The following is a 16,474-nucleotide window of genomic DNA, read 5'->3' as shown; positions in this document are numbered from 1 at the left end:
AGGCTGGTGCTGAACGGATTCTGTAGAGGTCACTTTTTGTGTATGAGCGAGAGGTTGTCCCTGGTGTCTGTGTCTAGCATATGCATGTGGTTTTGCTGACTGCACTCTCAGGCTTGTAAATTTTCACCATGGGAAATTACCAACAAAGCCCAATCTGTCTCCTGGCTGCTTTGCACTTTCCGAGGGCGGCTGTACTTGAGTGGAGCTGCAGAACTGGAGGGGGTGGGGGGAAGGAGAGGAAGGGTGGGTGGGTGTGTGGGGAGGGGGGGTGGAAGAGAGGTAAATAGCCTTAAATCGGAAGGGAGCTGCTTTCTCTGTGGTCTTCCACAAGAGCTGTTTGGGTTCGGCTGGCTCAGTAATAACCGAGTGACCTTTTCTTTTGCTGTATTATGTCTGGCTGGTAAGGGATTGCATTTTGCAGCTGATAAAGCCCTGACTTCATTCAACGCGGCTCCTCACACGCTGCTTTTAGGTAAGTTGTCCTCAGCCAGGACGGCGAGAGACAGCCTTGGACTGCAAGATACTAAAAGGAGGACACCTGTAGCTCGGATGCGGGCAACACAATTACTTGGCGGATCCTGGAGGACCTCATTATTTTAAACTTAAAAGAATAGCGATCTCCTCCCCCGCTCCCCCCTCTCTCCCGCTCCCCCCTATATCTTCCTCCCTCCCCCCCCAAAAAACAATGCTGCTTTTTGACCTTTCCCAAGGAGAAGCGCTACAAAGCGGCCACTGTGCTTATTGAACTGCCTCCCCCTGTATCGCTTAATTGAGAAGGTAAGTGAGGCAACTGTACACCCCGGCTCGGGGTCATTGCTGTGTGTGTGCGCGCATCCCTCTCGCCTAATGAGTCATAAGCTGGGGCTGCAACGCACCGAGACGCGCGCGGCTCGGCACTGCAACTTTCGCTCCAGCTGCAGCTCTGCTGAGAGGGTTTTGTTTAAATCATGTGAGGCTTCATTATTTTAATGATGAGACATGAAATACATGCAGTCGGAGGCGCCTCGCGCAGCTGAATGTCTGGAGAAACAGCAGTCAAAGTTAACAATGAAACTGCAGCGATTTCCACATTTCCCCCCCCCCCCCCTTCCCCTCTCCTCCTTCCAGAGCGTCTCGGAAATTTATTCTCAATGATCAGGGGAGCAGGTGGATGGTTTCCATCTCGCTCCGCTTTAATCCAAACACCTCCCTTTGCAGCAGTTTTAATTTGTAACTGGCTCTGTAGGCTTGGGAGCCCCTGAGAAGGGGTCCAGCCATAAACACGCCTCCATTTGCCACAGATGTGTATGTGTGTGTGTGTTTGCTTGCTTGTTAAGGCAAGGCAAAGCAAATGGGTGGGAGAGGGTCTAGTGAAATGCCAAATAAATACCCCTGGGGTAGCACACTGGGGCTCTGATGCAGTGTGGGTTTTTTTTTTTTAACCTAGGGTATGTGTGGGGCGCAGGAGGGTGGCCAGGCGGGTGTTATGAAATACTAGATCTATTTATGATCTTTTCCATATTGAACATGATATGGTAGGCTAGCGCTGCATGTGACAGTTTAATCAAATCCATTTGTTACAACGCAGCTAAAGGAGACCGCTGGGATTATAGGATTACGGGCAGAGTTAGGGAGGCATGTGGTTTTGTCATTCGCCATCATTCTGTACGCTGCTCCCTTGCCAGTGGCTCGGCTTGTCTGTTCCACCAGTCCCCTGCCCACTCTCCACCTCCCCCACCCCTGTCTCCAAAGTGCCTGCACAATAGCCCGGCTTCGGCTGTCTGGTGCGTGTCTGGCTGCAGCTCACAAGGCTCCTCATTTGACCCAAAGTGGGGAAATACTTGCTGCTTGGGCTGGAACTGGGCGCTCAATGAGAAGGCGCTGGGCAGGCACTCTGAAGTCAACTCATGCAGAAAAAGGAGAAAAGTTTTGGTAAGGTTACCATCTCGTGTCTTAAGTTTGCACTCAGCAACAGCCGTGCACTTGCTGGGAACGTTTAAACAGGCTGGCTTCTCTCTTTAAAGACGCTACTGTAGCCCGCGCGCGCTTGTCTGTGCTCTACAGAGCTCTGAAATATTGTTTCCTTGACCAGTTTTGTAGGACGGCTGCTTAAACCAATTAATCTTGCTTAGGTGCAACAAATATTGTGCCTTCTTTTGCCACCCCTTGCCCCATCCCTGTGTGGCTTGAAAAGGAATTAGCACAAAAGGCTTGAGCGCCTAACTCCGAAAGGGGTCCTTTGTTGCAGAATGTATGTATGTTTCTTATTTTTTTTTTATTTTGCATGTGAGCTGCATCAAAATTGAACTCAGTCTTGCAAATCTCTTGTTGGCCTTTGCCAAGCACTAGCACTTTGCTGCCATGGTAACTGTAATTAAACTGATAAGAGTGGAAAAATGTCAGTATCTCTGAGCCTTGCAGCTGCATTGGAGAAAAAGGGAATCAAATTGGTTCCCAGCACCATTGCGTTCGCTCGCTCTCGCTCTCAAAAAAAAAAAAAAAAGGGGGGGGGGGGAGTTGTAAGGATAGGGGCACAGTTAAGAAGCAGCTTCAGTCCCTGAGATTGGGGATCATTTATTTACATTGTTGTCCCTTAGGGGGCTACAGCCTGCTGGGATGCTCTGGGCCAATGAACAGAGAGAAACAACCTTTTAGGCCCAATCTAGTTTTCAAAAAGAGGGGGACAAATCTTTTGTTTGGTGTCTCCTGGCAATCAAATGGTGATGGTAGCCAAATTCTTTAATCTGTGTCAGTGCTCCCAGCTGTGGGACTGCATTCCTATTTTAGTATCTATCTAACCTCCCCTTCTCCCCCTCCCCCCCCTCAGCATTCACCCTAAAAGAGATGTGATTCACACATGTCTCTTTTTTAGAAGGCGGGAGTGAAGTTTTGAGCTAATTTTGCCATAGTAAACAACAAAAGTGTGCAAAAGAATCTACATTTACAGTACTCAAATCTTACTTTTTTAAATAAAAAAACCCCCCCAAAACCCTGGGTGTTATGGAGTTGCGGTTACTTTGTTGTGTTAACTACAGAAGCTGAGCCTGTGCAGATGAATGGCACAGAACAAGAGAGCATAATGGAAGCAATCAACCGTTAGGCTGCTTCACAATGCAATCCAGGCAATTAAAAGCTCACCAGAGTTTAAATGAAATGGTTCTACTTATTTCTGTGCACCACACTGCACAGGCTATTATTTGCCTCTTTTTTTTTTAATTATAATTTCCCTTAACCTGTCAAATAACTGGGAATAGCAGGGTGTTGGAGGCAATAAGATTTTTCCATAGAACAATTTACATGTCAATCTCAAACTAGTTACGACTCCTGATATGCTATAAGCAAGTTATGAAATGTATCTCAGTTTATGAACACTTCATGTCTCTAACACTTGTATCTTTATTGCTCCGGACTGATGGGGAGAGAAGCTGTTGGCTGCTTTGTAAGTGAGACTGCAAGGTAGCAGATGCATCTGAAAAGTAGGGGCTCTGGGAACAGTTTGTATAGTGGAGGTGTTGACATTCAACCAAACTGCAAACTCTGGAATGGTCTGGAAATGGATGGAAGCCACCTATGCTGAAAAGTGTTTGGGGTTTCCCCTACCCCTGAATCTTTAACTCTTCTGTTGATGTTGTGTATTTTGTTTGAAAAATATTTCATTGTAAGATTCTTTAAACAAGCTATCCAAACAAGTCTTTTTCAAAAGGTGGGCAAAACTTGATCCTCTGTGAGGCTTGGCCCATTGATATTGGCAAGAATTGTGCCAAACCAAGGGCAGAATTTAGCCCTAAATGTGTAAAGGATCCAGTGCAAAATATGAATGGAAGAATTAGATGCTTAGCCTATGACTGACACTTCAGTTTCACTAAAATATCATCTGTGTAGGAAGAACAGGATGTTCTGTCCAGCAGCTTCCACAAGGGGGGCACTGATTCTCAGTCATTGCCAATATTTTACTGACCAGTTACCCCAAATACTTTTCCTCAAATTGAGGAAGAGGGTGAATAATGGTTATACAGTTGGAATGAGATTTATTTATTTTTGCTGCGTGCTCTATTTTCAGGAGCAGGATTAGCTCCATTTCTCTCCCCCTCCCACTTTCTTATTTTGTGGTGGCCCTATCTGCAAATTGACAGCCATTCCGCAGTACGTTCCAAATAAAAAGAATAGGGATGAGTCACTTTGAAGGATTTGGTTATGGGAGATTAGGGTAAAGTCTAGGAATCAGTAGATCAGAGATAAAAATCTTCTCTTACCTTTCGCCAGAAATTCAAAGGTGGAAGATGGTGTCTGGGAAAATATCTTCAAGCTACAAAGCTAGTCTGGCTGCAGTGACTTAAAAATCCTTGATAATCTATCAGGACTATTAAGAAATGCTAATTTGAGAGTGTCAGACTGAGGTCAATAATTGTGATCAGTCTAGACTATATATCTGTAAGGGATAATGGGTAGTGCTTTGCACTACTGCATAGGGAAACCTTGGCTTATTTTTACAGATCAGGTGCTCCACTGACTGAGTTGAGTGTTTTTGGAAGTGCTGATAGCAGTAGCTTGTGCTGTAGAAGGGTGCATGTTTCTTCTACCAGTTCAGCAACAAACAGTGTTTGGGTGGTGACTGAACCCACAGGAAATTTTCCAGTTCTCCTTAGAACAGAAGTATCCAGATGGTGATCAGTTGAGAGCAGGCTGACACTAAGATTCTGGCACTCTTTATTTCAGACTAATATATTTCTGGCCATCTTTTAATTTAATTGATCACTTTCCATGTAAGTAATTGCTATAGTTGCCATAGGGATCGTGTGAGATCATTAATGGGCAAGAGCTTGTCCATGAGGCCATATGCCTTAATGTGTCCCACACAACGAATACAATTAGGGAGTGTATTCTAGAAATTGTCCAGGGTTTGGAAAAGAGGAGGGGAAAGTAAACTAAGAATCGGTCAGGCACTGCCAACACTCTTTTGAGGGAGTGCAGTGGGGGAAGAGGTGACAGAGGTGAGGATCGCTTTTGGGGAAAATGTACTAAAATACTTAATGTTAAAGATCAGCAGCATTGGTACAATTTTCAGCCAATGAAGCCTCCTTCCTTTTGAAGTACCATAAGATGTCTTCTAATGCAGCTGTGAAAAACCTCTTTTCTCTTTTCCCCTCCCCCCCCCCACACACTCCCAGCATGGATCCTATAAAAGAGGATCCTATAAGCTTTGTCCCTTAGAAGATAGATACTGCCAGTTGGATTTGTCTGAGCCACCTTTATCTCCACCTCAAGAAAATAGGTGGCACTGTTAGGTTGGGGCACAAAGGCTCTCTCCCTTCTCATGTTTCTGCTTGAGTGATTCAGGAGCAGTGAATAAAGTTAAAAATCTTGACCTCACCTTTGACCATGTCCTTACCTTTTGTCGCATTGTATGTACCCCTTCCAGTTGGAGGATCATGCAAGCCATACCCTCTTTATCATGTGGTGACCCCCACATAAGCCTTTGGGAATCCAGAGGTTTGACTCTTTTTGCAGTCTCGGATTTTTGAGCTTTGCATCGCTTCTTGCAGCTTGTTCACTTTAAACTGCAACAGGATACTTGCTTGCTGGTTTGATCAATTAGAATCAGAGTGCGCCAGCCTGGATTCTCTACCCATAGTCACCTTTCACGTAAAATTGCTCACTTATTTATTTTTAAGCCCTTCGGTATTTTAGCTCCTGGTTTAACCTGGATTCCCTCAAGCTAAAGTTTCAAATCCTAGTACAGTCTTTCACCTTTCTGAACTTCTGAAACTGAATCCAAGCAATCTAGGTTTGTTGTTCTATTTTATTTTACATTGTGTATGTGGTTTGGAAACTGCCTTGTAAAAAAGCCATGCAGAGCATTGATATTAATTTACCAAATGCTTATTTCAGAGGAAATGTAAATGCTTAAAGGGTTGGGTTTTTTTTGAGTGGTTAAATATCCAGTGGGATTTTTCCATAAGGCTTTTTCCTCCATTGTTCTTGATAAAGGTTCTTCAAAAGGTGTTCTTCGGTGTGCTAATAGCTGTTGCCCTTGAGGATCGTGTTAACCCCCGTTCATAATGGCGCGTGAGTGGCTCTCTGTATATGCAGCTTGTGGGTGAAGAAGCATACTGGAAGGTGCCCTGGAAAGTGCTTAAGGCACTGGCATAGACAGGGCTGTTCTGCCTTGTTTTTGATGGTGGCTTCTCACGTGTCCTGAGGAAAGTCACATAATCTCCATTTCAGAGACGGGGAATGGGAACATGGATTATGTCCATTCCGCTGCTGGGAGCTATGATGCTCACATGCTACAGTGCAGTGGGCAATGCACAGACAAAATGACAGAAAAATGAATTTGAGCCGTTGACTTCTCAGATTAATGCCAGCCAAAATACAACAGTGCTATTTTGTATTACATATGTTAGATTAATATTTAATTACATGACTAATGGGGGTGGGGAACTGCGGGGCTGTACTAGGGGCATTCCATAGCACAAGTGGGGATTATTGTTCTAATTTCTGTGGCCACTGGGCTTCAGAGATAAAATTTAGAAGTTGCTCCTTCTGCCCCTTCAGAAAGCCTCTTAGCTGAACTAGTATCTATGCAGACTAAGGGTAGTTGCATGGAGAACATACAATTAAAGGCAACCATGGAACCTACAGTTGGTGCAAAATGCAGCAGCTTGTCTTAGTGGTGCCAGTCAAAAAGGCACACTATAGTGTGTTAGTCTACACTGGCTTCCTGGTGGCTTGTGTGAGTGTAATTCCTTAGGGCATATCTACACAGCAGGGCTGAAGCCGAAATAAGTTGCGCAACTTGAGCTGCGTCAATTCCGTAGCTTAAGTCGAAATAGGCTATTTTGGCTTTTGGCTGTCTACACAGCAGGTGGTCTGAGAGCACTTTTCCTCCGAAGTCCCTTACTCCTCGTACAATGAGGGTTACAGGAGTGGGCATAAGAAGTCCTCCAGCTCAACATTATTTTTGAAATAATGTTAGTGTAGATGTACCCTTACTTAGCTCAGGTGTAGCTACCTCATACTGATTCTTCCTCCTGGTAACTTACCACACCAGTTGAGATGAGCTGATAGCCAGATCTTGCAGGCCCCAGCTTTTAAAACAGCAGATGGACGGGGATTCTTGGCGAAGAGTCCATACCTCTGGATGCTGCTTTCCTTCATTGCTCTAACAGCCCTGCAAATCCACCGGTACCTGCGTCTGTGGAGGCAGGTATCTGCAGCTTGGTTGTAGATATAGATAGAAATTTTGTAGCCGCACAGGGCTGTACTCTCAGAGCTCATATTTGACCTTCAGGCTGTGGAGAAGCTGAGTCCTTCTGTTTTTCCCAACCTAAGCCTGAAGGAAAGCAATACGTGTGGGCAGTAACACTTGATTCTGGGTTGGGGTTCATTATTATGTTGCTCAAATCTTTCACATATTGGCTGAGGACTGTGGTTGTGTATTGGGTGCACTCTTATGAAAACATATGCACTTACGCGCTTGGCTTGGAACACTGGAGGAAAAATAGAGTAATGATTCAGCATGCATGCTTTATTTCTATCTCTCTGCTTGCCTGCCTGATGTAATGCAAGGAGAAATAATACAGCCTTGTTAGATGTTTACAGTGGGAGGACTTTGAGATACCGGGGCAGAGGAGCGAAACACTTGGATTTTAAGGAAGTCTGATGACTAGGTTGATCTGGAGTGGGGATTCAAACTACTAATCTAGAGACACTCATTCCCATGATCTTTGTTGGCAGATGGGTCCCCCCCCCTCCACCCACCGTGCATTGTAAAAACTAGAGCAATTGGGTTCCTTCCCTGATTTGATCCTTGGGCGACAGAGTAACTATTTATCATTTTCACTTCTAGCCATCTAGTCCCCTCCTTACACATTCCCCTTCAACTTAATTTTGCAATTTGTAGGTGTCTGCCACTCAATATCTCCTAAGTGGCATTTACTGTTTTGTCTAAAGCTATAATATTTCCACTTACATCTCTTCAGGAATCTTTGATATAATACCTCTTATAAACATTTTATTCCTACAATGGTGGTATTCTGTTTCACTGTGTGCTAATCAGGAGAAATGGCTTCGGTTGATCTGCTTGCCTGTGAATAACTGACATTTGTGCAGGTCATTTAGGACCAATAGTGCTTTTGTGCTATTGAATCTATATGAAAAGTGATCACCCTGAAATTCTCAGAATCTCTGAATTTTCACTGTCCATTCACTTTATTTAGGTACATAAATGGGAACTGAGCTCTCAAATTTGACCCTGAATGTGGGTGTTGAGCAGTCTTGCAATTAGAGGTACAAGTCTAAATTTTCTTTCTTTCCAAATATAAAATTGGGAATGCTTGTGGTTAATATTTGGGAATCCTTTGGCTGTCCCTAGTGCAAAATATTATCAAATTCAATATTGCTCCTGATTCAACTCTTCCTCAGATTTGTTCAAATTTTGACCATTCGAATTTTAACTAATTACTGTATATAGCAATTTTTGCCAAGTGCCTGAGAAGGCAGGGATGTTGGGGAGAAGGTAAGGAACCTAGCCGAGAGAGATTAAATGACTCTTAATGCTATTGTCAATGTGACATTAACTATTTAAATCATTCACTTCATCTAAAGAGCAACCTTTTTATGCATTAGGAAGAAAAATTCACACCTGTGAAAGGGAGACTTTAAAAATCTCATTCTTCTCTCCTGTGTTTTATTTCAGGTATACAAATGCTCTCGGTCCAGCCAGACACCAAGCCGAAAGGTTGTGCTGGCTGCAACCGTAAGATCAAGGACCGGTATCTTCTAAAAGCCCTGGACAAATATTGGCATGAGGACTGCCTGAAATGTGCGTGCTGTGACTGTCGTTTGGGGGAGGTGGGCTCCACCTTGTACACCAAAGCCAACCTTATCCTTTGTCGCAGAGACTACCTGAGGTAGGAGTTGTCGTCGTTGTCCAGTATGTAAGCATTGTAGTCCTCTTGCCTTTCGCTGTATAAGAAAGATCCCTTGGAACAATAAATACCCGACTGCTATAAAGTCTTTCCCCAGTCCTATATTAAGTATTGTACAGATAAAAACAAGTGCCATGATAGCAAAAATAGTTTGAATTGAAGTAACCGCTGCATGCCCTCATAAATGCATAGATGTCAGCCTGACAACACTGGACTCTGAAGCCCTCTATTGAGAGGAAAGTGCACTGTGTAAACATTATAGGTTTTTCCTACTGCTGTTCTTTCATCTCTAACTTGGAGGCATCACATCTTCCTCTAATAACGAAAGTACAGCGTTCTACTTTTCTAAAGCGCACTAACACACTGCAGATTAATTGGTCCAATGAGATCCTGTAGGTATGTTTTTAATATAGTACTGTTTAAAACAGTATTACGTTAATGTGCACTAGGGATCCTTAAGTGTCTCCCAGCAAAGCCTGGATGGGCCCATTAATGTACAGTAAGTTAGTGCATGTTACAACTCCCACCCTCGAGATGCCCGTTATTCCCAGCTGTGTAGACAAGCTCTAAAATAGATTAGGTCTAAAGTGGTCCTATACTCCATACAATAGTTTCTGTTGCTAATTTTAAAATACTATAAAGGTGATCACTGATACTCTTTCGGCTGGCTTCATTACATTTCCCTGCCTTAGTGATGATGCAGTATTGGAAAGGAAATACAGGTATGATCTCTGCTGTAACATGGCACCTCCCGTTTAGTTACGCATTTTCTGATCTGAGATGCAACTTGAGGTGCTTCAAACTATCTTGTGTAATGGGCAATGTTCTTCCTTGTGAAGTCTGCTATTACAGGCTTCGAGAACACTACAGTTAGAGAACACTGAACTGATTGCAAGGTAGTGCTGCACAGGAGCAAAACATTGAGTTTGGACTCTGAGATTCTTGTGATGAGTGCTAGTTAAGTCTTATTCCAACAAATTGGTTCAGTTGCTTGAAAAAGCTGGAAACCATAACTAAAGGAATTGGTGTACAGCCGTTGATCATATGCTCATGACAGTGGTTTCAAAAGACACAAACAGCTTCTTTCCTGGTGACAATCTAACTCTTCTCAACTTTCAAACTAAGACCTATTTTTTTCCCTTTTCAAATGATTATGCAGTAGTGGCAAGGGGGAGGGGGAACCTGCAGGAGTTCCAGGTTTATCTCTGTCTTTGCAAACAGCTAGTGAAGCAAATCTTGCATCTTGAAATAAGGTGTTCTCCATGCCTCTCAAATCAACAGCAATAAATGATCAAGCATTTGGAACATTAGGTGTACGGTGCAGACGAGAACCCGGCTTATTCTTTCTTGGCTGCTAGAGCTCTTTAGGATTAGCTGGGATGGAAACTTGGTTTGGCAGTAGTTTGAGCTAATGTGTAAGTAGGAAGGGGACCCACTACTCCATACAGGGCCATCCCCGCACATACGCGGAATACATGGCTGCATAGGGCACCTGAAAATCTGAGGTGCCACCGGGCTCCTGCATGTGAGAGTTGACTGGCTCCTGCTGCCCCAAATTATGGTAACGTTTACTGGAGGGGGCCAGTTAGGCAGCTTGTGGTGGCAATTGGGTGAGACCTGGGCTATGGATAGAAGTGTAAGCCCCTGGTTAAAGAATGTGTGAGGGAAGCTCCAGAATCCAGAAGGGGTGGAGTTGGGGCCTGATCTCCCCCAGCCAGTCCTTTAGTGCCGTCCGGCTCGTGCTTGCCAGTGCTCGTGATTTAAAGGGGCCAGGATTCTGGCCATTACTGATGATAGCAATGGTGGCTATTGGGAGCTCTGGCCCCCTTAAAGTTTCGAGGCCCTAGGGCAGCTGCCCTTTTAGCTTCATCCCCCTCATCTGCCTCACCTGCTGGCTGTGCTTCCTGAACCTGGCTCCCTGCTCGCTGAAGGCCGGAGCACTCTTATTCCTAGTGAACCCCAAACCATGGAGGGGAGTGGCAGCCTCCAGCAGCCAGGTGAGGCATTTAACTTCCCCTTCCCCATTTCCAACTTTCTCAGGTAACATCCTGTGAGAGGGGGTAGGGTGAGACAAGTCATGTGGGGAGAAGATGGAGGGGGGGATGGTCTACGTAAGATGCTTAAATTGTGTCCTATCTATCCTCTCCTTTCTGCATAGTCTCGTGTGGCTGCTTTCATATAGCCTTGTGTAGATTTAAACAAAAAAATTGTATCTGCAAAAATTGAGCTGCGGATATCCATGCATGTGGATTCCTGTGGATTTGCCAGGCTCTATATATTCAGACTTAAACTGACTTATGTGTAGCTTTCATCATCCATACAGCTATCTGCTGTTCTGATCAGGATAACTACAACCAACAGGGGAGAGAATCATGTCATTGTCAAGTTTAAATATTTCTCATCTGGCTGTGGATTCATCAAAATATAGTCATGGTGCTTATACTGTAGTGATACTTGCAAATGTATAGATTCAAACACTAAATTTTAAACTGATGCACTTAAATGATTATCTGTGGGTGCTTCATTTACCTCATTGCCTTACCATGTAGTTAAAGCCCCGCAAATGTACACATATCTGCATCTGCGGATATCAGTGCAGATATTCTGCAGCTCATTTTTGTGGATATGGATGCTGATACAAAATTTGTATCCGCACAGGGCTCAACACATAGTTATGCAGTGAACCTATACAAGTAACTCTCATTTTACTGCTAATGCAGAATCTGTTTTTCCTTGTAGGCAAATAGTTTAAAATGTGAACGTTTTTTGTTTATGAATACATTACTTTGTATTAATGAACAGATTATGGTTGGGTTACAGCTTCAAACTATCTTCTTAGAGTAAGATTAACTGTAAACAGAGTTTTAATCAGCTACATAGAAAAGAATTAGCTTCCTATTTTATGTGGTGCCCTCTAGAGGATATGTGACTTTAGTGATACTAAAAAGAGAGCAAAATAGAGCAAAATAGAAATACAAGTTAAACTGTTTGTGGTCAGATTATCACTTCCAGAATTTCTGGAATGATGGTCTTATTGAAAAACAAAGTGGCTCCATTATTAAACTGGAGGCCGGGGGGGAGGGGAGGGGATGATTGTTTGTCCAAGGTTGTTTGTACAGAGGCTTCCTGTCGTCCACCCTTTTTTTTCCAAATCTTATGTGTGCACATAAAGATTCATTCTGGAAAAGTAATTGTTTCCCAGTATCCGCACCTTGATACCAAGGAGTTCCAGATATCAAACTCCCTGATCAATGATATTAAACTAATTTTATTTTTAACTCCTGTTTTCTAAGCAGGGGATGTCTTCGTAGTGAGATGTAACAAAACTATATCTTAGGCAATCCATTGGTGGCCTCATCCTGCAGCCTCTTGCATGTGAGTTGTCCCTGTGACTTCAAAGGGACAACTCACATCAGAGGAGCAGTTGGAAGGGAGGGGAGAAAATGGAAGGAGAAGCACTGCAGGAATCCACCCTATTCTGTTAACCAGTAAGGAAATTGACTTGTGTAAAGAACGCTCAGTATTAGAAATAACTTTCCATGAAAATGAGATTCAGAACACAGTTTCCCTGCAGGCTTCTGTCTCCTGCTCATACACTCTTGGGTTAGCAGTGAAGACTTAATTTAAGGAATTTGGGTTCACGCTCCTACTCTGCATCCAATTATAGTAAATGGAACATATTATTAATACAAACAGTTTTTCTCCAGAAATGTGAAATGACATCTTAATGTAGCTTCCCATCCCAATCTGTCCTCCATTCTGACTGGCAGCATGTCCATTTACAAGAGTGATACTCTCTTTGAAATCTGTCCATTATGGAAGTTAATGACCAGTTGTTATGTTCACAGCCCAAGGGCTATTAACGTATCAAACTGGTTGTTAACTGGAAGGTTCGTACTTATTTAAACCACAGGTATGACTTGTAACTCAAGCATATTTCATACGTATCACAGGGAACATCTGCAAAAAAACTTTTAAAATGGAAAACTGCCAATTGTATTCTTAGGTAGCAGGGCTTTTCCCTCTGCTGCTCACTGGACTTTTGTATGTTCTTTAGCACCACAGAGCAGCATCTTTATCTTAGGCCCGAGCACACTTTGCACCTATCTCAAGGGTTACTACTCGGCTTGAGCACGTGTGTGCTGCAATGGGTATCTCCAGATGCACAGTAATGTGTGCCACACATCTGAGATTAATATCTGGCCCAAAGTGAAAAATGAAAGACTGACAATTACTTGTAACTCAGTTGCATTAAATAATGAGCTTCCTCTGAAGCAGTGAAAATATGAAACTACAGCTGTGCTAAGCTAGTAGCAATGTAGGTCAATCACCCTTTTCACTTAGGTTTTTAACTACGCAAACCCTGCTGAGCGACCAATGACTACAAAGTGCTGTTTCATTCCTATTTAATTTTTGCAGCATTTCACTGAAGAGCAGGCATTCACATAGCTAAATTACCTTCACTGTTTCTGGTTTTAATTCAGTTCCATGACACTAATGTTGGAGTGCATCTCTCTTAGTAAATACAAAGAATATGGCTTCTGACTTAAAAAAAAAAAAAAAAAAGAAAATCCATCTCAATGTGGAAATTGAATTAGAACATTTTACATAATAAATTCTCTAGACATGTAAACTGACCATAAGAGGATTCACAAAGAGGATTCACAAAACAAATATTAGTGTGGGTTTTTTGCATGTAGGATCTTTGTGGGAAAAGGAAATACAAAATAGTAAAATTCTTCCCTTTTTTTTCTTCTTCTATGTTTAATGAACATTTAGCTTGTGCATTTACTATGAACTTTAAAAGTATCACTGAATAGCTATAAAGATGACTAGATTATATTTTGCTAGGGAAGATGGTGAATTGAATTTCCTTTTGCTTTTGGCTGAAGACTTCAGAGACAAACCAAGTTGAAAAAATATTGGCACAGATCTTGTAAATAATGAAAGCACACTACAGAAATAGTGTTCAGGCATAAACATCATACAGATATTGCATTTCTAAAATATTTAGATTGTGGAAGGCTGGATTGGATTGCAAAGATATGAATTGTTTGCATTTGATTCAGTCTTGTCTGTACAGTTGTCCTTTACTTATAACGTAACTGGGTTTTTGGGGGGGTTTTTGGTGGTTTTTAAATACTTAATGAGAATACTTTGGAGTAAAATTCAAGAGAACGCTATTTTAAAAACTCATGCTCTGGTGCTGATTGATAGAATTCTCCCTCTCCCTTTTTCTCCCCCTCCATCCCCCACTAAACCCAAATTCCTTAGTACGTATAGTGGAAAGCTTTAAAAAATTGCACACAGCTAAGAGATTAACTCATCCAAAAATGTATACATAAATAAACTCGATTTGTTTTTCCAGGGACTACACTAGGAATAATTGAGTATGGAGTGATTCTAAACTGCACCATACTTAACCAGCTTGCTTAACTCAGAGCGGGAACCATCAAAGCATGAAGCACTAAGTTGCACTGAGCTCAAGTTTACCCACTTGTTTGTTGGGAATTGGAGTATAAGGGATTACTTTCCCTTACTAAAGGCCTGATCCTGAAAATTATTTGAGTAAGTTTTCAGAAATGGGCTCTAAAACAGATGTCTTAAAATCTTGACACTGAATCTTTCTGCTTGTCAAGAATTGTGTGTGTAAGATGCATGTGTGTTAATACTTACACTAATTATATGTGCTGTTGGCTTTAAAATACCAAATTCTATAAAAATAGCACTAGGGAACAACTTTTAGCCGTTCGTGGAAAAGCATGTTGTGAGAGCTCCAGAACTCTTCCGTCTTATCGTGCAGGTGTAGTTTGCCTAACACTGGTAACTATTAATACTTTTCTGATACAATAATATCCTGCATAGCTACATAAATTGATGCAATTTTATCCATTTTAGCTTTTAATATAGCACATTCAATTACTGTAATAATTTAGTGTTCAGTGGCATATGTTGAAATGCTGTAATATAATCACTAAAGCATAATTTGTTTGCTAGTGAAGTTTGACGCTATCCAAGTGGCTCCATGTTTGCTATTCTTTCTTTGTAACTTTTTCCTTAAAATATTCAAAGTTTTTAGTAGTGGCATATTTTGAAGTAGTATGTTTTTTATGCAGGGTTTAATTTAAGTGCGCAAATGCTCCCTGCTATAAGGCTCCTTGAAAATCAGCCACTTTGTGCATTGTTAAACTATCTCCTTAAGCACAACCATAGGATTAATGAATTTCAGGAGAGCTGAAAGCAGACATGACATTTCTGGAGAACTTGCATATGATGATACTCTGTTTTGAAAATGCTGCTGCATTTTGTGATGCTATTATTTGATACCTGAGTGGCAAATAATTGCACTACAACGATTTTGTCAATTGCTCAATGAAATAGAAGTTACTGTATATAATTTTAAGCCAGCACATACAATGCTACACCAAATTCTGTAAGATAGAGAAAAATCATTTCTATAGAATTTTTAAACTATCAAATTTTATAGGATTTTTAAAGAATTTATTTTGTTGTAATATGTACAGTATCCTTTGTTTCCCTGCTGAATTCTATAGCACTCCTCTTCCCTCAGTGAATTGCAGTATCTGTGTAACTGGCTTCATCTATGTATAAAGTATTCGCTATATTAAGTAGATTGCATTTGAGTGTAATACTTACAGAAGCACACTGATGTTTGTTTTACGAGACTAGCTAGAACATGAGTTTCCTAACTTGAGTAGTGTTTTGGTATATCGTCTATATTCAATGCACCCTAAATTCTGGTTTAAGATAAAAGGGGCATAATATTTCTGCATATAGCGAACTTTAATACTAGTCTGCTAGTGAAATTTTTTTTAAAGCCACATTCAAATTTTCATCCATATTGTATTTTGTTGTTACTGTCTTAAATTTTCCTGATTTTTTTTTTAAATGCTATTTTACTTATTTTTGTACTCCACAGCATGATTTTGGTTTTGTGGAGATAAATTCCTGAATCTTTTACCAATGACAGATGGCTTAATTTCTAACTTTCACATGTGACTTAGATGTACTATATTTGCCTTCTGAAAATTTAATTTATGCTTGTTTCCCAGTATTAAATATAACCTTTCTGGTGGCTTATAAGCAAACTAGGAATTTCCAAGGTAAATTTCGAAGGTACCCAAGATAAATTTTATGCAAAATTTATGACCGATCAAATAAGTGCTATTTGATAGTAAGCTTTTGGCTTTAATAAAACTTCTAGCTTTCCTCACTCTTCCCAGGAGAAAAAGATTTTAAAAGAAATCAAAACACAAACACTTTTCTCCTACTGAAAATATTCTTTGACACATACGTATTTGAGGGCCAAAAGATCTAACATATACCATACATACTTTCGATGTTAAAGGCTATGAGTTTTCATTTAGTTGGCATACCTATGCTAAAATATGAGGGCGCATATTGTTACCAGATGCCTTGTGGTTTGAAAGTTTATTTTCCCCAGTGGAGACTTTTATGGTGAAATGGAAGGCCCTTTAAGCTTGAGATATCATTTAGATTTAAAGTCTCTGTCCCAAATGTAATACTTAATCGAATTTCTGATT

The 16,474-nt window shown here is 41.5% G+C and overlaps 1 protein-coding gene across 13 annotated transcripts in view; it reads left to right on the top strand.

Moving 5' to 3' along the window:
- LMO3 (LIM domain only 3) overlaps positions 1-16,474 on the top strand; it is a 201,923-nt gene that overhangs the window by 121,126 nt on the left and 64,323 nt on the right. For 8 of the 13 annotated variants that reach the window (XM_006130277.4, XM_075897699.1, XM_075897676.1 and 5 more), the window contains one exon: positions 8,678-8,891. In XM_006130277.4, coding sequence (XP_006130339.1) covers positions 8,686-8,891 — 206 coding nt within the window. In that variant the 5' untranslated portion in view covers positions 8,678-8,685. Of the gene's footprint in view, positions 1-341; positions 473-1,587; positions 1,912-8,198; positions 8,269-8,677; positions 8,892-16,474 lie in introns of those variants that run through there. The other 5 variants (XM_075897659.1, XM_075897648.1, XM_075897668.1 and 2 more) reach the window with 3 other exon arrangements.

The sequence above is a fragment of the Pelodiscus sinensis genome, chromosome 1 (genome assembly GCF_049634645.1).
Source record: "Pelodiscus sinensis isolate JC-2024 chromosome 1, ASM4963464v1, whole genome shotgun sequence".
NCBI lineage: Eukaryota > Metazoa > Chordata > Testudines > Trionychidae > Pelodiscus > Pelodiscus sinensis.
The sequence above is the reverse complement of the archived record's forward strand: the minus strand, read 5'-3'. Positions and strand labels throughout refer to the sequence as shown.